Consider the following 27,867-nt stretch of genomic DNA (forward strand, 5'->3'; position numbering starts at 1 on the left):
AGCCTTAAAAGAAGCGTGGGTGGCTGTCTCCACAGAGGAGGAGCTGAAAGCTGGAAGCTTTGCATCCCATTCTACTTTTAGGAACCACAAGTAGGCCTGCTGATAGTTTTTTTTTTTTTTTTACTACCTACTATAGAAATTTCAGTTTTTTTTTACAATGGGACCGCAGATAAACAAAAAGTAAAGTGGTCTCAATGTGGCCAACAATGAAAAATAAGTTTGACATCCTTGCTAAAGGATTATCTAGGAGCTTTTAGAGCAACTTGATAAAAAGGAATTGCAAAAGTGTGGTTTAGAAATAACAAATGCTCACATTTGTTTTCCTGCTGCATCATTCTGGGACAGGATGTTTAGCAATACTGTGCAGAAGAAAAAAGACATCAGAAACATTTGTTAATGTGGACGCTGAAGGACAGATCCTGGTCAAAGGGGAGTCTAATGTTCTCACTGTGTTATTGGAGGCCAAGCAGACACTGTGTTTCTTAGAATCACTTATGTCTGATTTTAGAAGTACAACATTACATTCCAGATAATAAGTAAAAGTTTAATTGGTCCCATTTAAAGAGATGTTAGCACATTAGCATAAATGATAGCTTTGCTGGCAAATGTGACTCAAGTGTTTTGTGGGTTTTTTTCACAAATTTTTGAAGATTGAAATTAAATTTCTCTTTTCACCTTTTTAACATCAAAAGATTTTTTGACCAAGTGAAGAAATTAAATAAAGATGTTCCAGTAATATTTGTTAGGAAAGCACTGAACTTCCCTGTGTGACTGCGAGGCATGTCGGCCCACCTGTCAATGTACGGACGAATAGGCTAGCATTGCAGTGTTGATCTGGCAGCCATCCACCTTGGCGGTCTGGCTGCAGAAAAATCACAGATTGGTGAATGTTTTCACCGAAGCTATAATGTCCCACATGAGGCAGTGTTTTGCTTTCTTTGCTCTGTGTATATGTGTGTGTTTGTGTGCGCACACAGTCTCCCTCTCTCCCCGGTGGTGCTGGGGTGTTTGGCAGGATAAATATAGCTGCGTTGGTGTAAAGCTGTTTTCTCCTCGGCTTTTGTAGCTTTAATCAAAAGCAATCTGGAGGAGGGAGGAATGGAAGGGAAAGTGGTGGGGTAAGGGAGCGGGAGGGAGGGAGGAGGAAGAGGAGCGAGAGAGATGGTAAGAAGAAGAGTTGGGAAAGCGGGGTGATGCCAGAGTGTTTTATTTTAGCTCTCTTTAAAGAGTCATTGGGGAGTGCTCAGGAGTAATGAGAACCCTGGTGGCTGGAGGAGTGGGACCGGCTCTAACCTCCACTCACCCTCCTCCTCCTCCATCCACTCACTGTCTCTTTATTTCCCGCCCAGCCTCACTTCCTCTGTCATCTCCTTCTTCCTCATTCTGGCTCTCATATCACTTTGAGTAAGGCTACATTCACACTGCGAGCCGTCCTTGCTTCTCTCTGCCTTTCTATTCTGGGCTGTAGCCCACACCTCTTATCAATATGAGCTGATGGTGGTGGAGAATGTGCACAGAGAAACTGTTGTTTTTAAGAGCAGCCGCCATGTAGCACAGCAGAAGAACAGAGCCCTCTGTTAGTTTTGTTAGTGATCTTTTGAGTAAAGTTCACTGTAACAAGCTGCTGTGATGCCCTGGCGACCTGTCCAGTGACAGCTGGGATAAGCTCCAGCCCACCCCACCCGCAGCTCTTAACTGGATAAGCAGTTAAGAAAATGAATGGGTGGATGGATGTTACCAGCTGGTGCTGTGCTCAATTTTTGACAAATCTATTTAGGCTAAAGCTGAAGCTCCAAAGATATTACATTTGCCTTTTCTCAGCTTGCTTCTTTTTCATTTTATTTTTTAAGAAAAAAGAAATGATAGAAAAAGTATTCAGAAAATTCTGATCTCTCCACATTTAGCAGTGAAAGCAAGAAAGGTGACTAAATGGACTGGTTCTTATATAGCGCTTTTCTACTCTTCTGAGCACTCAAAGCGCTTTACACAACTTGTGCATTCACCCATTCACACCCATTCGCACAAGCAAATTTTTCCTAGATGCTTTCTAACTGACATTCACACACATTCATACTCCGATGGATGCATCGGAGAGCAATTTCGGGTTAGTATCTTGCCCAAGGATATTTGGCATGCAGACTAGGGGAAGCCAGGAATCGAACCACCAACCTTCCGATCAGTAGATGACCTCCTCTACCACCTGAGCTACAGCCACAGCCACCCTACTGACACTTGGTATCAATAGGGTGATGAGGTGATGAGTCAGATGTACAAAAATGTACAAAAACTTTTTCCAATTTTGATGCTGATACCAAAATACCATGCAGATACCAAGTGTCAGTCCTATAGCACTGTTAAGTAATTATGTGTTAAGCAACATCAGGCTTTAGTTACACTGTTATACTGTTTTTGCAACTTTCTAAGGTAAAATGAATATGTGCAGGTATAAATGTGTATCGCTCTGGTATTCATTTATAAAATAATCAATGCCAACTGGATCGAAATAAATCAAGTGTTAATCTTTTTCACCTAATTTATTTGAAAAGGTCTTAGTGTGAGAGACTTTACTGTTTACTGCTGTCATTTACAGACAGGGTGCTTTCCCTGTTCTCACTGTGTGAACACCTCCTCATCTGAGCTCGTGGAGTGGAGCTGACAAGAGTCACTGATGACACCTTATGTTACCATAATAACGCAAAATCTAAATCTAAGTATTAGACCAAAATGAAAGAGAAGCCAGCATGAAAAAGAATTGTGTACTCCTGAGCTTTTCACTTGACCACAAAAAACGACTGCAAGCTTTGCAAGCTCTGCAGATGTAGAAAGAAAAGCTACAGTAGCAGGTATGAAATACCTCCAAAGTGTTATGAGTGAAGACTGCTGGCGTGTTGGTATAGTAAACACAGAACAAAATAGAACTGAATTGAATACTTCAACACCATAGGTTGACTCATCTTCACAATCCCTCATCTAGCTTCTTTGGATCAATAGCTAAATATTGATTATCCTGGTCTGAAGTTTAGATTCTTTGAAGTCTTAGAAATATAGTCAAAAGAAGACGGTTGAATATAGTGGATACATGGAAAGCTGAAGTTGGGGAGAGCAACAGAAAGGCCAAGTCCAGAACAGACACTGAATAGGTTTTCAAGTTTTTTGCTATATGCACAGTGGAAAACATGTTGCCCTGTCAGATCTTTTTTCTTTGCTGTCCACAACAAATGCAGAAAAACATATAAACATATAAAATAGCTACACAGAAGAAATGATCATTAAAGACAATTTAAAAAACAACTATAAACCCAGCATATATAGTCAAAAACATGATAAATAGGAAACGCTAGCATGGTGGTGGGTTGCATCCATCTTTAATATACAGTCTATAGAAGTGACTAGTCAGTCACTCAGTAGGCCTCAGTAGGCCTGTCCTAAAGCTTTTCAGCTTTAATGGGATCTCGGTGCACAAAATGAACATTATGTTGTCCTCAACAAGACTTTAAACTAGAGCAAGACCATAAGGTGTTTACTGAGGTTACAGTCCAAGGTAGCTGAAAGCTTCTAGTCATGCTTCTTTTTGAAACCAGAGTCGCCGCCTGATGGCCATTAGAAAGAAATGCAGGTTTAAGGCATTAGCTGCACAGCACAAGAGGACCGGAGAGGGGAAAAGTGTCATCTTATACTTGATGCCATTTCTTTAACGTAGTGATTACAGTCTGTTCATAGAATGAATGCAGTATCTAACAGCAGCTGAGTAGTGGAAACTGGCGTCAAAGGCTTCTTTGATGCTTTGTTTGGAGCCAAGTCTGAGCGTGCCACATACTGTACGTGGTACAAAGTCTGTTGGTCGCTTGAAACTGAATTAGCTGTCACTGTCAAAAAGGGTTAACATCAAGTAATCACTACATCCCGAAGTGGTTATGCAATTCACTCAGCTGTGTGGGTCTGATGCGTGTGTCACGTGTCTGCGTTTGGACTCACTCTTTGCCGTAGTGCATCAGCACAGCCAATGTATAGTCAGTGTGCATATGTGTGATGGGACAAATAGAAGGAAAGAAGACGGGAGATATCAGTTTGGCAGCGACTTGAGTGTCCTTTCATTATCCAGTTGGCTTTGTGTTCCTCATTTGGAGGCCAAGAGCGGCCCACAGTGGAAGCAAAGCTGCTCCCTGCTATAACTGCCTTGATGTTGATCTTAAAAAGCTTCCATAAAAACCTTTTTCTGGGCAGCAGAGCAGCTCTTTAGGAAGTGCATTGTTCCATTTCCTGTTTGACAGTCACAGCCGTGCCTCAGATTAGTGCTTGGCAAAATACTTGGCTGAGATGATTTCTACTAACTGCAGTAAAGAATATTTCCTTTCTCTTCGACACCTTATTGTGATACTAATGTGAAAAGCGTTCAGCTCCTCATCACTACTTCACTGTCGTGTTATGCAAGTATATGTCATATATTATCTGATCTGTTTGTGCAGAACCTCTGTGATGACAGCTTGTTGGCAGATTAGCTGATAAAGATGCATGTGTCGTATGGCTGTTATTGTAATCCCCACCCGTGCTCCTTCTATCTTAGGTGATCTGGGTGTGCAATAACTGCCGAAAGCAGCAGGAGATTCTGACCAAGCCAGGGGAGTGGTTCACCGGGCCCCCCGGGAAGCCCGCTGGCCTCGGTTCAGCCGTCAGCGAGCCATCAGTGTGCCAAGCTCCCGGGGATAAGAAGCTCAGATCTCGCTCCCAAGCACCACCGGGGTCCACCACTGCAATCTACGACCCCAACCGACCGAGCGCACCTGGGACCGCGCCTGGCACTGATGCTCGGTCGCTCAGTGAACCACCACGAGACACGTAAGGCGGAGCTATAAAGTAGAACCCGTGTTTCTGTGGAAAAATGCATATGCAGACATGGGCAAACAAAAGACATATTTTATTCTTTTACCTCATGGGTGCGATGAACATCACTGAAAAAGTGTGAAATGTTCAATGTTAAAATATAAAGGAGAGTAATTTGCTGACAAAGTTTTTTTTTTAATGCTGTTGTGGTCACAAGTTGTTTTTCCAAATGATTGATTTAATCTCTTTAAAAAATAAGAATTGGCTGCACAACTTTGCATTTATTTTGGATTTTCTCAAATGAACATGGGGTCAAAGTAGACTTACAGGTTTAATTATATGCATGTTGTCCCTCAACCACATACTTTTGCTAGCCATCAATAAGCTTCTGACTTAATTCTGCATATTTGACCACTCATCTTGGCAGAATTGATATTTTTTACTCAAATTGGTTGGTTTCCTGGGATGAACCCAGCTTTGAAATGTAGTCCACATTCAGATTGGGGTGGTGGGAATTCCACACGCTTAATATGACCCTGTTTAACCATTACAAAACCACTTGTGATGTGTGTTTGGGATCATTGTCCTGTTGGAACACCCAATTGTGTTTCAACCATCCAGCTGTTGATCTGTGGGGAAGTTGAAGAATTTGGAGGTAGTTCTTCTTCTTCATTATTCACTTTTACAGTGGACTACTATTGCTAGCCCAGAGCACAACACTACCATCACCATGCTTGGCTGCTGGTACAGTTTTTTTTAGCTCTGAAAGGCTCGCTTTTACTCCTCCAAACATACCTCTTGTCATTGTGGTTAGTTGCTTGAATTTGTCTGACCATAAAACCTTTCAGGCATTTGACTTGTTCATGTGGCAGCACACTTTCCATTTGTGTATTGGTCAGTCCAAATACTCCAAATACCAAAACAAATACTCGTCATGCTGGAAAGAGAAACTACCAGTTGTAATCAATAATTTTTTATGCATGAATCATGTAATTGAGACTGTGTGTATAATTTAGATCTTTTGTGGATTAGTGAAAATAATAATAATAATAATAATAATAATAATGTGCACCCAGTTCTTGTTTTATAAAGTAATTAAGGATGTATGCTGTACGATTTTTTTCTACCCCTGAAAAAGAACAATTAATTAAACATAATTAAAAGTCCAATATTCCCATTAAGTGTCCATGCCCATGATGAGTCTATGTGCACCTCTGGTCTCAATTTTATACATTTCCTCTGTTTGCAGCAACATGTGCATTTAATATCTGTGCAGGTACCCTGTGGATTTTATGGTAGCATGCAGATACAGAGATGAAGATCAATGTGTAAAATTGCTGCTACATTTACATAATGAGGTGACAAGAGCTCAATACTCAAAAAACTCCCACACAGAATGTGATCAATCCATCTAAGGCCTGAGTACTGTGAAGGCAACAGCATATGATTCACCCTTAATTTGTCACCCTCTGATACTGTGACTCAGTAATGGAGGGATCCACCTTAATTTGAAAAATGAGAAGGTGCTGCACGCGCTGGAGTTACTCTGGAGTGATGGTACTCTCTTTCAGATCATATCACTTCCAAAGACAATGACCACTAACATCGCTGCATTAGGTTGTTTTGAGGAATAATAAAAAAAAGAAAAACAAACAAACACGTAAAGCAAGTAAAAATATACTGTTGGTGTTTATCCTTTCCCAATGTTTACTGACAATATTTTCTGGGACATCATCTCCCAAGCCAGAGCTGGTGCTGACAGAACAATAAAAACTACACTGTAAAAAGACAGATGTTGACATTGTTTACATGAACAGCAGTGGGTCCACTCAAATCCTCCTGTAACACCAGGAATATTTCTCATATTGCAATAAACAGCAAAAACATGTGCTTTTGTTTTCTTTAAAAATATAAAACCCAATTGATTTACAGCCTTTTTGGTTAAGAAGACATGTGATCAGATACCTGTACTGAAAAAAAATCAATTTAAAAATAACATGTTCATATAGCTACATGAAATTTAGCAGAGACATGTTAATGTTACATAATGTATTACTCCTTCATGGAGCTTTGCAGATCCTCAACTAGATCTTAGAGTTGTCACTAGGGGGCAGAGTGGAGTGGAGAAGACGGGAGTCATATTATGCAAAGAATCTTTGTAATGAGGTGAAGCCAGCTAGGATAGGCTCCAGCCACCCCACAACCCTGATAAGGATAAGCGGAGGAGAATGCATAGATGAGGTGAAGCCAAATGTTATTTATTATCTAAAGTGTCCATGACAGTCATTCTCTATATTTCTTATAACTTTCTCATTTGTTTTCTTCTTCTTCATGGTGAACTCTGCTGTTGATCCTTTTCCGTTCTCCACCAGTCAGTCTCTGACCTATTTATATTGTCATCACCATCACACCCCTGGCTTCCAAGAGCACTGCACATAAGCGCATGTCTGCAAACAGACATCATCACACAACCATAAATCCCACATCAGATGTGTGGAAAGGACAGCCAGCCAATGGTTATTCAATGTCCAAATGTTTGCTTTGTGTTTATTGCACTAATGGCATTTCAGCACTCCCTTTATGTATAGCTGGAGAACTAGCAATACATACATACAATACATTTTTTAAAAGACAGAGCCAAAGATATCTTGATTTTTTACTCTATTAGTTCTGACCTCTGCTAGTTCCATAATTTGGGATTTGTGGGGTTCACTGATTAATACTGCTTTTCTTGAGATGCTCCTCTTCAAGAGCCACGTTTTTCAAAAGAACCACAATGTACTGGTAGCCATCAATTCCTGGATTCACCAGATAATTGAACTTCATAAACCTCCTCAAGAGCAAGTGAAATGTGTAAAATTGTTAAAAAGTGCCCATTTTATCTTGTGTTGTCTCAGCCAGCAGAAAGAAAGCAGTCCTAATGCTTGTGTTATTGAGCACCATCTCCCACATTCCTCATTTGCTTCCATTATACAATGATGGATTATGCCTCTTAGCATTGTTTCCTATGCCATTCATTGTAATGGAAGAATGAGGCTACTTAATAGTAGAACGAGTTTTCACTTGTGACATTCTGTTAGTGGACACTAATGTTAACAATGAAATGGTAACAGATGCAAATCACACCAGTGGCATTTGTCACACATGGCTTAAGTGGATACATTGTATAAGCAGAAGCTAAAAGCAGCCACATACATTAACCAAAGTCTTCCACCCTCCACGTGCTGTCACAGCTGTCTGTGATGCTCGGTTTGTGACTCACTTTCCGCCAAATGAATCATATAGCTACTCATTGAAGAGCCTTCTTACGCGCACATGTGATGATTTATTGTTAACTCAATGGGAACAGAAAACTTCGGAATTTCAGATTGTGTGACAAAACACCCTATCGCCGACTTGTTAAGTGATGATGTAATGCCCTGTGACACCCCGAGTGACAGATACTGATTTACAGGTTAATTATTATTGGCAGTGAAGGCTAAAACAATGAGATGATTCAGTTTGCATTAACCTGTGTAACATTGTCACTCACACGTTGCCGTTGTAAGCTTCCTGCTGAACAGTTCTCTAACCAAACCAGTATCTTGTCTGACATCACCCCTCATCTGTATACTTTCCCTCCTCAGGAGGAATGGACGGGGTGGAGGAGCTGGTCGGGGAGAGCGGCGGCAAGGCCAGCCCAGGCTGAAGACCCAAGTCTCCATGGACCGGGACCTCAGGGGGGAGTCTAGGGAACGCAGGGAAAGTCGGCGCCTGACAAAGGGACGTTCTCTGGAGCACGATCCTGTGGGAGGTGTTGGAGTAAGACGGACAGAAGAGGGGGATTACCATCACATGGACCACACCGGTGCGCCCCCTCGACAAGCAGGGCCCGTCCCTCCTGGAGGCAGGGGCCATCCTGTGCCCGGGCAGGGTCGAGGCACAGGCGTAGGGGGAGGTGAGGTCGGGGACGGTGCCCGACCTGGACAGAGGACAGCGGGTGGGGTAGGTGGGCTGCATGAACATGCTCTTTCACAGCAAGCCCCTCCCCCTGAACTCAGAGAACCTCCTGATTCAGGTCCTGGCTCAGCCCCGGGCCAGGGACCCTCAGTGAAACGGACCAAACGGGACAAAGCTGAGAGCATGCTGCGCAACGATTCGCTAAGCTCTGATCAATCGGAATCTCTGCGTCCGCCACCGCCGCGGCCCTACAAGTCAAAACGAGGGCAGGGGGCCGGAGGGAAGAGACAAACGAGCGTCAGTAGTTCAGAGGAGGAGGGCGGGACCACGCCTGAGTACAGCAGCTGTGAGGATGCCGAGATTGAAAGTGTCAGCGAGAGAGGTGAGAGAATATCCATCATTACCTTCTGTTCATGAAGAAACTGTGGCATATATTGATATCTGTCTGGTCATTTGTTTGTTTATCCGTCCATTCAATTCACGAGATATTTATTTTGACAGAAGATGAGGAAATGATCCACCCTACCCTTTGTTTATGGCATCTTAAGTCAGAGCGGTACATTAGCCTTGTTCTTCAAGTGACAACATTTTTGATTTAGATTTTAAAACCAAAATCTCTGTTTTAATGTGTTTTTTTGCTGTGAACTATCATCAACCAGGAAGACAATATAATATAAAGGATGGAAATTTATAGTCATGCAAAATAATAAAACATTTTAGTAAGTAAGATGTAAGTTAAGATCAAATAAATAAAATAAGATGATCATTCATTTTCAATTATTTTAAAAAATCCAGCTTTTTAAAAATTGCCTTTCACAATAAAAGTGTGTATTATAAGCCTGACGGACTGCCAACTTAAGGACCGGTGATTTTTTCCTTTAATACAAAAGCTTTGAGCTAGCGCATGTATTTTTTTTAGCCTGCTGTTATTATTATGTTTTGCATATTTAAAATCAGCTGGAAAGTCCATAAAGACCTCTAAAGACTACCACATAAAGATTACAACTTATTCTTATTCCTATATTCTTTTACTTTCTTAGCTCACATTCATCCACTGATTTTGGATTACCATCGGTTAGAATATTTGGAATGAACATAAACCTTCATTTAGTGCTTTCTCTCTTGTAAAGAGTTTACTGCTGGACTGTAGCTATACTAAGTAACATGTGAAGCAATTACTTAAAAAAACAAACAAAAAAAAACTAGATCCCTATGGACAACCCAGAGTGGGATCCCTGGAGGACATTGTGTTAATGTTATATTATTTTTTATTATATTCCAGTCTCCAGGGCACCCACTAGACTGTGTGGGTCTTTAGCATTAGGCACATAAAAATCCCCACCTTACCAACAGAATTTATTTCACATCATGCATTTCATTGTATTGGTGCTGCACTTGCAGGGTGTATGTTTGAACGCTCCCATCTGACCACTATATTATGGGAAATGAATTTAAGAAGTGCAGACAGTTGTTCGGTTTCCATCTGTGATCCTCACTTGCACTGTGTCAGTCTGCGAGGCTACAAACGTTTCGCTTCTTTAACACCGTGTGCTCGCTGATCACAGGTGAGGCGACTCTGATGTAACCTCCTGATTTGGAGAAGCACTGCTCGTTTATCAGGTTTTTTTTATAATGCTTAGTGAAGCGCTAAAACCTCATGTGTTACACACCAAACGGCTTGAGAACAAGCTTTGCAAAGGCAACATTTGAGAGGCGTGGTCTGGCTGCGCCTGCAGAAACGTGGCACGTCCTGCGACATTCTCTAATGTTTTGTGTGCCGTGCATGCAGCAGGCTGTAGCCGGCAGTCCGGGTTGTCAAAATGAGCAGCTACCCAATAAACTGCCATGCACGTTAACAAGTGTGTGTATCTGAACGTTTTCCTGTGTGTCATATTGTATTGTTTTCAGCTTGGCCCTGAGGGAGGACAATCCCACACTGAGCACACATGTACGTGTGTGCGTGTAGTGTGTTTGTGATGGGGGCAGTTTGACCCCAGTTAATCCCAGGCTTGACCTTCTGTGGCTTTGCATAGCCAACTATGTCCCCAAGCCTGAGCACACACAACTGTTTACACTCTAACCTTGTCATGTCCAAGCTGGGTTATGTCACTTCACTACTAACCATTCCAAGGCATTTGGACTGGCTGCTATGTATCCGACTGTGTTAAAAATAATACAAGCCATAAATAAATATACACAGCTGGAAGGAAGTCATATTTTTCACTGTTTAGCAGCTTGTAACCAGTGCTACAAAAGCATTGCTTGAGTTAAATATGACCAGTCTCATATTTCAGAGCTGCTGTTTTTCTATCACTTCCTGGGAGTCCCATTCTTGCCACTTGTCCTGTGGGCTCTGTCATTTCAAAACGCATCAAGAAATTTGCGTAGAGAGCAAACTCCTCTCACAAACTTACCTGAATTTTAGTCCAGAGGATCGTAGCTGGTGATGAGAGTTGGGTCCTTAGGTAGTTAGTAGCTAGTCATAAATAGCAGTTAGATAGCAGTTTGACCCTTTGAGACATGTACTGTAACAGCAAGCTTAAGTAATGTCATTCAGCTAAGTGATAACGTAAGGATGCATGGATTTTCTAAAAAGGTTTTTGGGCCTTTAAAGATCACTCGTGACTCTTAGAGTTCACCTCTCTTTTCCTCATCTCATCTAATAATAATTAACAGAACCCAACAATCACACTGATTGTATTCTCATGCTACATTAAATTTTATTTTCACTGGAAACCAACAAAAGTGTGGAGCATTCTGTGGAGCAAAGGGTAGAGCGCCAGCCTGGACCCACACCAGCCGCTGTGACATTCATCATGTGGAGGTTTAGGATGAGAGTGTGCTGTCAGGCCAGGTTTTAAACACATTGGTGTGGCAGCAATTCGCTGCTTCCTTTTTTAGCTCGAGACTGAGACCAGGTCAGCGCCAAGATGTGGTTGCTGGCAGCTAAGGAGCATCCAGGCATGTAAATCATTGTAAATTCGGGGCACAGTAGATCTGTGCAAGTATTGTCCTACATACAAACATGCGCTACCAACTCACACTCTCAATGGAAGAAAGGGAAACATGATACAAACACTTGAGAATTCTGTCAGGCAGTATTTAATCTATTGCATTTTAGATTAATTGGTTTTACTTGGATTTTATAGAGATGTAAATAAAGGCAGACTTATTGATTATAGTGGAGTTTGCCAGATAAAATAACTGATGCTGGCAGGTTTTATCAGCTACAGTTAAAAGCTAACTAATAGTTACTCTGTGTGCTGGTGTTCCACTAGTCTTGTTATAAACGTGAACCTTGTGAAAAGGTCCTTTATGTACTCAATGTCTGCATGTAGTGTCCTTGTACCAGGCACCAGACAGAAATAAACTAACAGCCCCTTTGCTGTAGAGCTAGCTAGCCCTGTGTAAGATGTAGGCTAAGATAAACAAGTAAAATCATGTTCTAGCATAACTTGTTTAGCATAGATACGTATTTGTGTTTTTGAAAATGTAATCTGTTTAAACAGTAGCCTTTTAGGGCTACAAAATTAAAAAGGAGTTTTGTCTCTTTGTCGTTAAAGTTAAATGGAGTTACTGAAGTGTAGAGCTAAAATTAGCTTCAGTTCCGACGCAGCCAGAAGTTAAAAAAAGAATTTTTAACCACATGATCACGGATTAGTTTAAATTACTACATATTGGTAAATGTAAGAGAATTTCTTTTATCTTTCTGTGTTTAATAACCTTTAACAGGTACTGATAAATGCACAACATTGGTACTTGTTTGATTTTTACTGACTTTTGAGTGATAGGGTAAGTACTGTCAAGTAGTTGGTACTTGACATAAACAGTCATAAACAATAGATGGTACTCATACAGTGTAGGGTATTTCCATGTTATGTATTCAGAATACGTTAGAGTAACGTATTCTGAGTACTTTGGATTACTTAATATATTATCATGCTTTTTACAACTACATGAATGTACTATTTCTGTGTGATTTATTACTATTAAGGTTACTCGCCATACCAATACCAACTAGATTTTTAAATCTTAATATAAAATGAGTAACAGTAGGGTGGACATTAGGTAAGGCTGCACTTTTTGCAGCGATCTCGTATAGAAAACTATTCCGCGTGTATATAAAACAGGTCCGCAGCTCTGAACAGTAGTAAAGGGACTTCTGAGTGATACATTGGATTCTGTGTCGGGCTCGTAGCCGAAAACTAGCTTTACTTTGTTGTCTGGGTCAACTTTGCTAGCGAGAGACAGAGAGAGGCTGCTCCAACTGAACTTATTGTTTCGAGTCCTCAAGTGGCCATCTGGGTCTCTCTTCAAAAGCAAGGCAATCTCTAATCCTTACAAATGTAAAAAAGTAATTCTAACTTACTATTAGAGGGTGTATCTGTATCCCTGTGTTGGTGTTGTTCTTGTATTTTCGTAATAATGTTTGTCCATGATCAGCATTACAACTGACCAATCACGTTGTTGTGATGTTATAGCATCGCAATAAAAAAAGCCTGTGGTTATGTAAAACTTTCTTCTGGAATAAATGGTAAGCATTGCAAGTGTTTTCTTTATTAATTTATGCAACATAATAAATATGTTATTAAGTTAGGTTTGTTGTTTTAGGCAAATTTAGGCTACTCATGTTGGTTTGCTAGTGATAGTTAAAAAGAATTGGCTGACTCCTGCTAGCTGAATGCTCAGAAAATGTAATTGCTGAGTTGTAATACTGATCCTGGACCAATTAATGCTCTATTAGAGATAGTAAGCTAGCTAGCTGTGCATGGTAACACTTGCAGCTTCCAAATGCTTTTGCTCCTCTTTGTTTGGTTTTAAGAACACTGTAAAAACAAAATGCCAAAGTCTTGTTGAGCTGTGACCGGATAAATTCGGTTCCCGTGGTTTTGGTCAAACTGCAGGTTCTTCTTTATAGAGAATACATTTTATTTAGGCCATGTGGCCAAGGCTTTTCCTGCATAAGCAAAGAATTTTTAGCCACAGTCAAAGTAAAATAACCAGAAATGTCATAAAATTAACACACGGTAACTATTTGCCTGTTAATTTCATGGACAAACCTTATGTGTGGATTCACCCTCCACAAAGGCTCCTTGTAGGCCATGAAACATTGATGGGTTTCTGTAAATATTCTATTATTAGGATCGTAAAGGTTTATTTTTAAAGGGCTTATTTCACACTGTCTCTTTTAGGAAACGTGAAAAATATTATTTGTTGTTAAAGTCCCATTCCAAGTTGTGTTCAAAACCGTGTCCTGAGCCCGTAGTGGAGTTTTCTCTTTCTTTGTTGCCATTAAAAGTGCCGAAACACAAAAACAATACACACTCGCAGCCATGTGGCTCACCCACTGCATGAAACTATGTTCACGCTCAAATTATGAAACTAAGAACTGGGTTGAGCATTTGCTTTAAGATTACATAATATCACTATAAGTTGTCCCAAGCCATTAACCTCATAGCTTCCCCGGCTCCTAGGAATGCTCGGCTCTGTTTTACTCTGTGTCATAACAGTGTCGTCCAGGTCCTGCGCACAGTGCAGCACTGCCCTGCAGCCCGTGTGTACAGGCTTTGGATTTTGGTCTACGTCACGAGCTAGAGCTAAACACAGTCTTAGGAATAAATTAATAATTAATTAATAGAAAAGGAGATTGGGCATTTCAGGCAGTGGCACCGAGGTTGTGGAATTCTCTTCCACTGTCTTTATGTTGTATAGCCTCCATTAACTCCATCACAAAGCAGCTGAGCCCATGTTTATACAGACTATGTTTTATTCTGTGGCTTTAAATTGTTATGATATGTTATGCTTTTATTTCTTGTGTTTTATTGTGAAGCACTTTATGGCTTTTTATCTGTGAAAAGTGTCACGGTCTCGCTGGCAGACCGTGGGGATGTGGGGAAAGGAGGACCCAAAATGCAGGACTCTACAGTGCAACAGTGTTTATTTACAGTGGTGACAATCCGAACAACAATAAATCCCCCCGTGCGATCCCAACTCCCGTTCCGTGTCTTCTCCTTTATCCCGTGCTCCGTGCTCTGTCTCCGTTCCCTGTGTACTCTCCGTGTGCTGCCTCCTGGTCGCCACAATTCCTCCTGAGGAAACACGCATACCAAAGGCAGCCGTGAGTACAAAACCTAACAGTAGACTTGCACTAACCTTGCACAATACACTTAAGACTGAACTCTCTGCCCCCCTCTCACGGACAATAACCATATCCAACTTCTTAATAGCAATGAACTGGTCTGCATTGGTGCATCATATCTTTATTCTCTTCCCCCTCCTGCCCCCCCCCCCCCTCTTTCTTAAACAGATAACTATCATATCTGATATCATATCTCACAGTACAATAATATTGAATGGGTTGCATTGTTGTATTTTGTCATGTTTCTCAGGTCTTTGTCTGAATTTCTACGAACATTATTGCTAAGGATTGTCTTATTGCATTGGAGTCACACTGGGTTAAATATGTACACTTGGGTTTTAAGGGGTATTTATTATTTTCTTCTTTTTTTTTTGGGTTGTATGGAAGCCCCAAACGCAATTTCATTGTTCTTGACAATGACAATAAATAAATAAATACTAAATACTGAAGTCACTCAACGATCCAGCGTCGAGGAGCTCTCAGCCACACTGTTTTGAAGCTCCTCTGACGAGGCTTGATCGGCGCCAGGTGTGTGTGGATTCCTGGGTGGGACCGGTCAGCTGGCAGGGCCACACCCACCAGGCCTAAAAGTGCCTGCCACGACCGCACCCTCACATACACAAGCACACACCCCTAAACACCTGACAGTACACCAACACGGAAAAACAGGACAGCAGACACAACCATAATAACAACAACCACAATAATGATGATAATAATAATAATAATAACTACAATAGTAGTCCACACTGCTCACGGACCCCGAATCCCTGGAACTGGGTCCGTGACAGTACCCCCCCTCTAATCCCCTATCCCCCCCTATGGGCAGGGATAGCTCAGGGCAGGGATAGCTCAGTAGGTAAAGTGGTCGCCCCATGATCGGAAGGTCGGCGGTTCGAATCCACTTAACGGCTACCCTGAGGTACCCCTGAGCAAGGTACCGTCCCTACACACTGCTCCCCGGGCGCCTGCTTAGTGGGCTGCCCACTGCTTCACTGAGTGAATGGGTCAAATGCAGAGAAAAACAAGTAATTTCCCCATGGGGATCAATAAAGTATCCATTATTATTATTATTATTATTATTATTATTAATAATAATAATAATAACGACCCAAAAACAAAAACAAAACAAAAACCACAGTACAACCAACCCCGGGCGGGCGGCGGGGGGTCCCGGACGGAGGGCCCCAAAACCCCAGTTCAAATGTCCAACCACTGCCATGGTGGGAACAACAGTTCTTGCGGCCGACCCAGTGGACCGCAAGCAGGCAAAACCCGCTACGGGTCAGGCAGTGGTGGGAAAACAGTTCGGGCGGCCTACCTCCAACCCCATGATGGAAGCGGAACGCTTCAGGCGGCCTGCCACGGATCCGGTGGTGGCGGCGCTGCTCCTCCGGCGGCCTGCCACGGGTCCGGTGGCGGCGGAACGGTTCTGGTGGCCTGCCACGGGTCCGGTGGCGGCAGCGCTGCTCCTCCGGCGGCCTGCCACGGGTCCGGTGGCGGCGGAACGGTTCTGGTGGCCTGCCACGGGTCCGATGGCAACGTCGCTGCTCCGGTGAGCAACAGCGAGGCGTGGCACATGGTCTATGACGCGCCGGTCGCTGACGTGGACGCACTGGACGTGGATGGCGTGGAGGCCGCGCTAGACGTGGAGGTCCCTCCGGTTCGCTGACCTCCGGCTGAGCGGGCCCCTCCTCGGCTGGCAGTGAGAGCCCCTCCTCGGCTGGCAGCGCCGGTTGTTCCTTCCGCTCGCCGAGCTCCTCTGCTGCTCCGGCTCGCTCATGCTGAGCTGCTCCGGCTCGGGCATGCTGAGCTGCTCCGGCTCGGGCATGCTGAGCTCCACAGCTGGCGACGCGGGCTCCTCCCGCTCGCTGAGCTCCTGCTCGGGCATGCTGAGCTCCTCCGGCTCGCTGAGCTGCTCCTGCTCGCTGAGCTGCTCCTGCTCGGGCATGCTGAGCTGCTCCTGCTCGCTGAGCTGCTCCTGCTCGCTGAGCTGCTCCTGCTCGCTGAGCTCCACAGCTGGCGACGCGGGCTCCTCCCGCTCGCTGAGCTCCTGCTCGGGCATGCTGAGCTCCTCCGGCTCGCTGAGCTGCTCCTGCTCGCTGAGCTGCTCCTGCTCACTGAGCTGCTCCTGCTCGCTGAGCTCCACAGCTGGCGACGCGGGCTCCTCCCGCTCGCTGAGCTCCTGCTCGGGCATGCTGAGCTCCTCCGGCTCGCTGAGCTGCTCCTGCTCGCTGAGCTCCTCCTGCTCGGGCATGCTGAGCTCCTCCGGCTCGCTGAGCTCCTCCTGCTCGGGCATGCTGAGCTCCTCCGGCTCGCTGAGCTCCTCCTGCTCGGGCATGCTGAGCTCCTCCGGCTCGCTGAGCTCCTCCGGCTCGCTGAGCTCCTCCGGCTCGCTGAGCTCCACAGCTGGCGACGCGGGCTCCTCCCGCTCGCTGAGCCGCTCCTCCGGCTGCGACGCGGGTATAGATGGTCGTTGATCCGGAGGTGAAGATGGCGATGCGGAAGCTGCAGGTGGCGAAGATGACGGTCGAGCGGGTGATGTGGATGGTGAAGTCGAGAGTTCTGCGGTCGCTGCAGTCTGATGGGACGCTGGTGGAGAAGTAGCTGCAAAGGGCGGAGGTGATAATGGTGCGGCAGCTACTCGTGGTAGACTGGACAGCGATGTAGAAACAACAGGCGGGTGACATAATGGCAGGGTAGTTCCAGCAGGCATATCAGCCTCCAACTGAGGATGAAGACGAGAGGCTGACTGGACTGGCTGTGCTATGGCTACAGGCTGGGCAGCTGGCTGTGCTACGGCTACAGGCTGGGCAGCTGGCTGTGCTACGAGGTTAGCTTTCACACAGTCCCGTGAATAAACAGATGAGGTGAATGAAGATGAATTGTCCATATGACTCACCACAGCCGGCTGTTGGAAAGTTTTAGAGTCTGACTGCGGTGAGGCACGCCGGCGGCGCAAGCGTCGCTTCTTTAACGATGCCGGGGCCAGCGTATCAGGCTGAGGTTCCACCAGCCGGCCGGACAGGAGAGCAGCTGTGTGATTTTGAGCTGCCGGTCCTTGGTCTGCTGACTCAGCAGGTGCCGCAGAGGTGAGTGGAGATGTGGTGAGGTGCAGAGGGCGTGTGAAACGTTTCCCCCGCAATGGAGGGTCCAACAAACGAGCTGCAAGCGACGGCGGGGAGGCTATCAGCCTATGAAAAAAGAAATAGGCAGCAAGGGCTCCCAGGGAGGTTGCCATATCCTCCTCGCCCGGACAGCCCAAACCAAACAGCTCAAAACAGGAACTTTCCCTCAGCGTGGTTATAATCGAAATTAGTCTCTTAATGTCCAAAAAGCTCACAGATGAGGTGATTGATGATAAGAAGGAATCAAAAAATACGACCTGTAAGTGTCTCTGATGTGGATCTGCCGCCTGGATAATGCTCCGACAGTATTTCCAGAGCTGGGCGAGCAATTCCTCCTGTGAGACGGTCCTTGAGTCCGCTGGGCCCATAATGGCTGGATCGTTCTGTCACGGTCTCGCTGGCAGACCGTGGGGATGTGGGGAAAGGAGGACCCAAAATGCAGGACTCTACAGTGCAACAGTGTTTATTTACAGTGGTGACAATCCGAACAACAATAAATCCCCCCGTGCGATCCCAACTCCCGTTCCGTGTCTTCTCCTTTATCCCGTGCTCCGTGCTCTGTCTCCGTTCCCTGTGTACTCTCCGTGTGCTGCCTCCTGGTCGCCACAATTCCTCCTGAGGAAACACGCATACCAAAGGCAGCCGTGAGTACAAAACCTAACAGTAGACTTGCACTAACCTTGCACAATACACTTAAGACTGACGGGAAGTCACTCAACGATCCAGCGTCGAGGAGCTCTCAGCCACACTGTTTTGAAGCTCCTCTGACGAGGCTTGATCGGCGCCAGGTGTGTGTGGATTCCTGGGTGGGACCGGTCAGCTGGCAGGGCCACACCCACCAGGCCTAAAAGTGCCTGCCACGACCGCACCCTCACATACACAAGCACACACCCCTAAACACCTGACAGTACACCAACACGGAAAAACAGGACAGCAGACACAACCATAATAACAACAACCACAATAATGATAATAATAATAATAATAATAATAACTACAATAGTAGTCCACACTGCTCATGGACCCCGAATCCCTGGAACTGGGTCCGTGACAAAAAGTGCTATAAAATTCCTTTTTAACCTACTCACTCGCTGATTTTTGGTTCAAAGTTACTTTTGTAATTATTATCCACAAAGTATAAGAAAAACCCAGCTGCCTTTCCTGATATTTATTTTTAGTCCTTTTCTTAAAGAGGTTTTGCCTTAGGAGGCTACCACTGTAAATCTGAATATGTAAATGACTTGCCTGCGTAAACAAAGGTGACGCTGACGTGCTACGTCTACTTGTGGTATAGATAAAAGTATGGCTGAGCCTAGTTTGATTTCAGCTGATATCTCTTCAACAAAATATATCGATTTTTTGGGGCATAAAGCTATGTCGGTTATTTTTCTAAAACCTGTTGATGCCTTAGATTTGTTTTGGAAGATTTATAAATTTATTTACAAAAAATGACCTTTAAAGTCTGTGTTTATTAATTTGAAATAACATTTTGCATTTCAGTTTTAAGTGATTCTGCAATTTACATTTTAAAGACACAAAGAAAACATTAATCATTAATTACTCATTTTAATAACTTTATTCTTACTTTTGTGCTCAGTTTCTTGCACTGTATACTTTTGAAAAGCACTTGAATGAATATTTAAATAGCTTTAATTTTAGCATTTATTTAGCTCACTTTTGTCAAGTTCCATAACGATATCTTTGCATTTAACCCTCAATGTCTCGTGTATCATGATTGATACATACAGGGTTTGAGAGTTTTTAAGACTACATCAGTTCACTTCAGTTTTTATTATACAGCACCAAATCATAGCAACATTTTCTAAGGCATAGACCTACAATCATATAAAGACAACAGAGGACAGACCAACAATTGTATGACCCCCTCTGAGCAAGCACTTTGGCGACAGTGGGAAGGAAAAACTCCCCTTTAACAGGAAGAAACCTCCAGCAGAACCAGGTGCACGCAAGGGTGGTTCATCTGCTGCGACCGGTTGGACTCCCCAGAAAAAAAAGTAAATTGCACGATACATTTTTAAGCAATAAATTGCAAAAAATTTTGGGTGTAGAAAAAGTGCAAAATATGTGCAAATAATATTTAATTTTTATAATTTTGTCAGAACGGTCAATAAATGCTCCATGTTAAAAGACAATAGAACTTTCTGGAAATTATTTTGTGATTTAGATTTTAACAATATTAACTTTTATGATGTATAGCAGCTTTAAAACTGATCGTTAGTATTATTATCACTTAATAAGTGAATCAATTTAGTGGTTATCAAAACATATTTATTAACACATATAATTTATTACCACATATCTATATTTGTTTCATTGGCTCAACCTATGCCCGATACCTAAATAATGTGAGAAAATATCTGTTATTGACACGCTTGTGCTTGTATTTGGCCTTACATTGTGGCATTACCCCTGGAGGAGATCAATAACACCTAATCTCTGAAGTGTCTTGGATGGATTTAAAGTGTTTTAAAAGGCTTAACCATCCGTTGGTGTCATCGCTGCCTCAGTGGAAAACTTTTTAGGCCACCTGCTGCCGTGGTGATACATTTCTAATTCCAGCCCAGGCTTGAATTTTCAATAAACTTAAGCCTCCCCATTGTAAACAAGTACCTCCTGAAGAGCCCCCAAATTTGGCTAAGCTGTGTGTGTGAGGACTCCTGGTATGTGCTGTGTATACAGGGTGTGTGTGTGTGTGTGTGTGTGTGTGTGTGTGTGTGTGTGTGTGTGTGTGTGTGTGCGTGCGTGCGCGAAGAAGAAGAAGGAGATATAAGGGAGGTCATTGTTTCCTCTGCGACTTCCACATCTATCCAGCTGATCTGATCTCTCTTCTCTTGCAGGCGACTGGGAATGCTACCCACATGACCCCACTGTGTGGCATGTAAGTCAGTGTTTTTCCTTCTGATTAATATTTTTTCATACATTAAAGCTAGTTTTGAGAATCAGCATGAAGTTGTTCAGGTGTTATTGTTGTATTTTAATTAAAGTCCCAAGTGTGTAAACATTTATGTGGATGTACTGGAGTACCAAATAGTGCCAAATGGAGTGTTTGTCTCTTTACAGTCTGATCCTCCTGTCTTACCACAAAGTTTGTTTTTTCAATTTTTCTGAAGAATCTATTAATGTAAAACACATGATGTCTTATGGTTATTGACTATGGTTACTTTACTGTTGTGAAGTACATGGATAGTATGTTTATGTTGTTAAAGACCGTGGTGGTGACCATTGACTTAAAAACCCTGGTTTAAAATCAATCATTGTGGGCTGAGTCTAGAGAGGTCATGTTATATATGGTACATATCCATGCCAAAACAATGATGCTATAATTACAAAGGCAGATACTGACTTTGAATTATTTGAATTAATACACTCAGCTCAGCTGTCTGATCTGGGCTGTGTGGCAGCTAACTGAGAGTGATAAATAATTTATGAAGTTTTAAATAGTCCAATATGGGCTTACAGCTCTTGTTATGGTACCTAAAATTATTAAAACATTAAGTGTAGTATGATTTCTTCTTGTACCTGTGGGAGAGTTACACTCATTATCTTTATAGCTGCACTGCAATGAGTCAGTCCTGCTGTATCGAGGCTTCTTAGAGCAGAGCTAAATGCAGTCTGTGTACTGTGGCCAGTAGAAGTCCAGTCAGTAAGATAAAAATCCAAAAGAAATCCTGGTTTATCAGAGCTCGCATCTTTTACAGCTACAGTATAGACAGAAATTCAGCCTGTTACAAAAATAAGGCAAAACGTATGCTTCCTGTTTTGGATTTTGGAGTGGCCTTCAAGCCTTGTCCATTAAACACTTATCAGTGTAGTACATGAATCCAGAATGAAAATTGGTAATCAAAGTTTTTAAAAATGAAAATAAAAAACTGATTTCAGTCTCACAGTTTTACAGTAAGTACTGAGTTGAAGCTAGGAGGTAATTATCTTGGTTAAGCTTACCATTCAGACCCTAGCTCTATGAGTAGTATCCACTTTTCTCTTAGAAACAACTTTTAGGAAACAAGACTTTTGTGCACTTAAAATTTGAATTGAAAAGCCAGATCTTATGTCTTTTAAAGCTACCTCTGTAATCAGTTAAAATTATTGATAGTTTTCAAAGTGTTTTGTCAAAGTATATATGAAGTAAATACCAGTGAGTGTGCATATTTGTGAATGTGTCTGAGTGTCACTTTGCTCATTTTTATTACCATTTCCTGTGTCCTGCTGCAGCATCCTGTAACCTGGCAGCCATCCAAGGAGGGAGACCATCTGATTGGACGGATCACCCTCAGCAAGAGAACTGCTGCCATGCCGAAAGAAGCTGGCGCTTTACTGGGGTTAAAGGTCAGAGGTCACACAGACATGCAAACAGTTTCTTAAATTATTTTTCTGTCTATTAATTCTAACTGAGCCATCCTGTGTTGTCCACTTGTCAGATATTTCTCACTAACTGTTGCTGTCTGCTTCTCTTCAGGTGGTGGGAGGCAGAGTAACAGAGTCAGGGAGATTAGGAGCCTTCATCACCAAGGTTAAGAAGGGAAGCCTAGCTGATGTGGTGGGACATCTGAGAGCAGGTATCCACTAAATTGGCACAGTAGCCTCTCACAAATGCTGGGAAGTAATAATCAGTCAAATGTAAGGTCTTTATAAACATCGAAATGTCCTAACTACGATTGTTTAATAAGCTTTGTCACATAGAGAGTCTTATTGTATGTCTTGCAATAGATGATATAAGAAAAATCTTTTTTTTACCTGATACCCTGACACTTATCTTGCCTAACAAAGTGAAAATGTAGTTGTTCTTATCATAACTGATGCGCTGTACGTTCTGACGACCTCGTCTATTCAGCTGCTGCATGCTGCAGGTTGTCTTTTCTTTTTCGCTAGTGTGTTTAGAAGAGCTAGTATCTTTTTGTTTTGTGTTGCAGGTGCTTGGTGTGGTGTAGTTGTGTCATCAGTGATTGGGAACACCTGGGCTTAGTGTTCCTGTGATCCTTAACTCCATATGCTGCAGACCTTTTTGCTTTTCTAGTGTAGTGGTTTACACATTTGGCTAACAGGCAAAAGGTTCCTAGTTTGATTTAGTCACAAATCCCTTTGAGGGTTGTGTCAGGAAGGGCATCCAGTGTAAAAAAAAAAAAAAATCAAACATGCAAAGCTACCCATTGTGGCAACTCCTTGGGGGATCAGCCAAAATTAGCTGTTCTACCTAAATAATATTTCGCACACCACACTAGCACAAAATATGCTATCACTGACTCATTGATTGACATATACCATTTTTTTCCCCTTTGGTTACTTTATGTAGTTTTGCAAAAAGAACAATTCTATTCATTTACTTGACTAATGGTGTAACGTCCCATTAATTATCATGGGTTTTGAACCAGTCTTTACAAGTTGGGCCTTGGTCTTTGATAATTTCCCAATTAGCTGGCGTTTACGGGTTTGTCCTTCCACCTGATTGATTAAGGGTGAGAAAAATTTATGTTGTTTGGAACAGTCATGGTTTTGCCTGACCAAAGAAACATAAGTGTTGACATGTTGATGTGTAACAATTTAAATGGGAGTTTTTCTCCTGTAAGGCATAGCAGCACTGTTCCTTAGGTTGTGTTTCTTGCTAGGTTGTGTGTCAGGTTGAATGCAGTTTAACTTTTTGTCTTGGGTGCATTTCATGGGTGTGAGGTTGTTGCCAGATGCTAGTTATTTCCTTGTTCTATCCTTTTCAATTTGAAGAAGGGATGCTCGCTAGTATTACCTAGCTTTCCTACCATTTCTGAGGCTGCCGCGACCAGTTTAGAAATGGTAGGAAAGAGAATAAGCAGCCCTACCTGCAGTTTCCATGTGATGTGTTAAATAATATCAGCCTTGGGCATGCATCTTCAGAGGTAAAACCTCGAAGGGAGTTGTGTGGCAGTGATTAGGAGCAAGTCACTTGGCTATGGAATATATTGGAATATATTAGAACTTACTGCTCATGGCAAGTAACTGGGAAGCCAAATGTAATCATTAAACCTCCTTGCATCAACGTCAACTCACTGAGTTAGTGAAAGCAGCTATTTTGGGATGGTTCCTATCGTGAGGAGTTCAGGAATGATAGGAAAGGTTATAAGCGGCACTACCTGGAGTTTTTGCTTGATTTGTTGAATAATATTTGTTGTGCAGCTTCAGAGATAAAATCTCTTTAAGAGTTTTTGAGTCTTGTTGTTTTGGAAGAACACTTCAAAAAGTTGTGTCAGGAAAAAGAGCATATGAAGGCATATTGTTAAGCTCTGAAGAAAAAAAACAAGTAAATGTGTCTGCTAGACTAGCTGTTTCTTTTGAGCTACCTTGTGTTGAAACACATCAAGCTACACTCCACTTGTGTTCCTTATGTGAAGAACTTCCCTGTGATGGTGCTTATTTACCGTTTACACCGGATGGTTTTATTTTCATGACAGAATACCCAATATCCTTTTCAGAAGAACCTTTTGAGCATATGCTCCTTAACTTGTGGGTCCTTTGCTTCCTTCCAAGTTGGAGCTAAACTATCTTTTTATTGTCATATGTCATATCACCCAGTTGCATATCCTTAACAACTGGTAACAACCAGGTCTGTAGTGAAAGCGACAATTTATTTCTATCTTTGAAATCCCTAAAGTGATGCAAAAATGATCAGGCTTCTAATTTTTACCTTCCAAGTTTGCCCAGTTGTTAAAACAAGTTCAGGTGCAGCACTTCCAGTCATCAGCCTATCAGCACAAAGTCAGGGCCCGTCCATCCATTCTCTTGTGCTTATCCTTGTTAGGGTCAGGGTCAGCCTATCACAGCTGTCTTAGGGCGAGAGGAAGGGTACACCCTGGACAGGTCAAAGTCAGGGTTGTTGGAGCATTTTCATCAGATGCTAAAGTCACTGTTCTTAGGCAGATTTTGGTAGAAGGGTTTTTCAATGCTTCATGTTGACAGCCAGAGAAGTTTCACAAGTGACAACTGGCTTTAGCCCCAGTGACATGGTGTTTGCCTGTTCTGTATACGGTGCTGAGGGTTTGTTGAGGGTTAAGGATGACAATGTTCCAAAAAACTAAACTGACTATGTGAATGACTTCCAGCATAGTTTATACATTCGAAGGTAGCTGGCAAAATAGAAGTTGGCTGCATCGCAAGGAATGATGAAGCTCATTTACGAAGCAGGCTGAGTGGTGCCAGTTCAGTCCTGATGATCAAGTGCTGCCTGTTGTTGGATGCTTCTTTCAGGCCAGGTCCTTCCACAGTGGTGAAGCAGATCTCACGAAAGAGTTGTTTAATTTCTACACCAGAGTTGCTTAAGAAAAGACAGCTCTGTCTGTTGAAACCACCCTTTTGTGGTTACCCAGTCACTAGTAGTAACAGAAAGGGAAAAAGTTGGTACTGGGAATTAGGCATGTGGTTGGTTTAAAGCACCAAAACTCTCATAAATGTGAATAATTTGTTAGTTCACCTAAAAGAGTTTCTGTGTGACGAGCTGGAAAAATTCCAAACGTTTATTTGCTGACACACGTTCACAAACTCACCAAATTCATTTGATGATTCATATGATTATTGATATTCCCCATTAAGCAGCACTTTTACTAGGTGTCAGCTGACAAGTGTAAGTACTTGGATGCAGAAGTCAGGTTCATACTTTAAAACAACATCATCGACCCATCATCTTCTAGCTGGCTAGCTTCTAGCTCCCTTGTTTTCTTGTCCCATTATGTGACAACACTCTCAGGTTTTGTTTAGACTCTTGGCAAGGTCAGTATCACTAAGCCTGTTGCATTTCCACTTCCATGATTGGATGACTGTATTGACCAAGTTTGATCTGCAAAGTTTATGAGTAAAGTTTATCTGTTCGAGTGATAATGGTCCTATTGATTAAAAATCTGGAATGCTACACTGTCTGTCTGGATGATGTGGTTGTATAGAATGACATTTGTGGCATTCATATGTTGTGTATTTGTTCCTTATTTAAATGTCTGTCTGCTAGGGCTGGGCGATATGACCCAAAATTCATATCTCGATATTTTTTAGCTGGATGGCGATATAAGATATATATCTCGATATATTTTTTTTAAAGCCATAAAGTAAGAACAAGAAGAGAGTTCTTAGTCAAAGCTGTGTCCCAGATGTCACACAGGCACTTTTATTAACATAGAGCAGATGTACATCAAATTTACTCAAAAATAAATTATGAGCATTTATTAAATAATAATGCTCCATAAATAAAAGAAAACAATGTTGTTTTTGTGCATAACAAAAAGCTCACAATTGTGCAGTCAAAATGTAAACTAAAAGACGCTGAGCACAATAACAAAGACAGATTTCACAGCTGCTCTGTTCCCAACTTGTACTGCGTGACTGACAGCCTGGAGTTTGAAATCCGCTTCGCAACCACGTCTCTCAACAGGTGCCATTTATGGTCCTTATACACAGTAGGGTAATATTACGTTGAAGCACAGTACGTATCACTCCGCGAGGCTCAGCCGTAATGCTCCGACAATCCATCAAGCGGTGCAGCTCCGTAGCTTACCAAAGTCGTACTAAAACATTTTTTGACAGATTGCTGAGCGCCGTGTTCCACATAAAATCGGTTCGCGGCCATCAAGCACAACCAGAATTCATACATAAGGCGCGCTGTCAACTTTTGAGAAAATGAAAGGATTTTAGTCCGTGCAGCACCTCTAGGCTGCATGGCGTTAGCGTGGTTAGCTAGCTAACACATTGACGCCGTCCAGCCCCACGCACGGGGCGATGCGCAGTAACTCGTTAATGGAGATTTGCCGTGTCCATCTTGTCGCTTCCTGCAGGTGAAGCGATGGGGGAGGAGGGGGAGTTGTGTTCAGTGAAGGAGAGGCGAGGCCGAGTAACGTTGCGTAAAGACGAAAGTGGACGAAAGAGAGGCAAACTTGCGGCTCCACAAGTATAATTATACGTAACATAGACTATATCGATATAAAGGATATTGTCACATCTTATATCTCGTATAAAAATATATCGATATTTTTTTAAAAACTCGATATATCGCCCAGCTCTACAGTGTCTGCAGTCCGACTGAACACTGACTTGGCTAAATGTGAATTTGCTATCCATTAGTAATCTACAACGAGCATGTTGTTGGCCGGTGTCAGCTGTGGTCACAACGAGGAGTGCCAAGGGAAGGCGCTGGCCAGAGAACAAAAGAAAAAAAAAAGAGCTGATGTCATTCTTAGGCATGGTCGGATATTACCATAGTTTCTGCTGGAACTTTTACTGGAAGATGTCACTTCCCTTACCAGTCTGAGGAAGGCACATGCTATATATTTGTGGTATACGATGCGTGGTCTCTGAACTTGTAGTTCTAGTGTATGCTAATCAAGAGATCTAAAAATGTGGAAGTGGCCATGGTCACACGTATTGACAGATGTTCTTATGTGGGATCATGCTGCTAAGGTTAAGGTAGTATGTAGGCTGTGGTGGTGCCAGTTGACGACACTGTCTCTTTTGGCTCGTGGGCTGGGAGGTTGTATTTGTCTTTGTGTTTTGTGTTGCAGGTGTCCAGTGGGGTGTGGTTGGGTGATGATGAATTGGGAACACCTAGGTCCAGTGTTCCCCTGTATAAACGCATGCTCCACTTGTTACCTCAGGGGGAAGAATAACTTTGCACCTAAGCTATTATTGCTGCAGACTTTTGTGCTCTTCTTTTCCCAAACAATGTTTCACTTACTACATTAGCACATGTTCAAACATGCCAATGATCCTGACTCATTTACTGACATATGTCATGTTTTTTGTCCTTTGATAACTTTATTTAGTTTTGTTAATTTCAAATAAAAACTTTATTTGTTTTAATCCTGTCAACAGCCA

General features: G+C 42.7%; 1 protein-coding gene and 1 pseudogene across 3 annotated transcripts in view; one reads left to right on the plus strand and one right to left on the minus strand.

The window, feature by feature from the left end:
• rims1a (regulating synaptic membrane exocytosis 1a) overlaps positions 1–27,867 on the plus strand; it is a 133,342-nt gene that overhangs the window by 73,645 nt on the left and 31,830 nt on the right. For all 3 annotated transcript variants that reach the window (XM_085428968.1, XM_085428966.1, XM_085428967.1), the window contains exons 5-9: positions 4,565–4,836; positions 8,448–9,142; positions 20,886–20,926; positions 22,261–22,374; positions 22,505–22,604. In XM_085428968.1, the coding sequence (XP_085285094.1) occupies positions 4,565–4,836; positions 8,448–9,142; positions 20,886–20,926; positions 22,261–22,374; positions 22,505–22,604 (1,222 nt within the window). The remainder of the gene's footprint in view (positions 1–4,564; positions 4,837–8,447; positions 9,143–20,885; positions 20,927–22,260; positions 22,375–22,504; positions 22,605–27,867) is intronic.
• Positions 15,452–17,096, minus strand: LOC146656088 (uncharacterized; annotated as a pseudogene).

Source organism: Rhamphochromis longiceps, linkage group LG13, assembly GCF_057381845.1.
Source record: "Rhamphochromis longiceps isolate RC_006_pf linkage group LG13, R_longiceps_female_GT1.1, whole genome shotgun sequence".
Lineage (NCBI taxonomy): Eukaryota > Metazoa > Chordata > Actinopteri > Cichliformes > Cichlidae > Rhamphochromis > Rhamphochromis longiceps.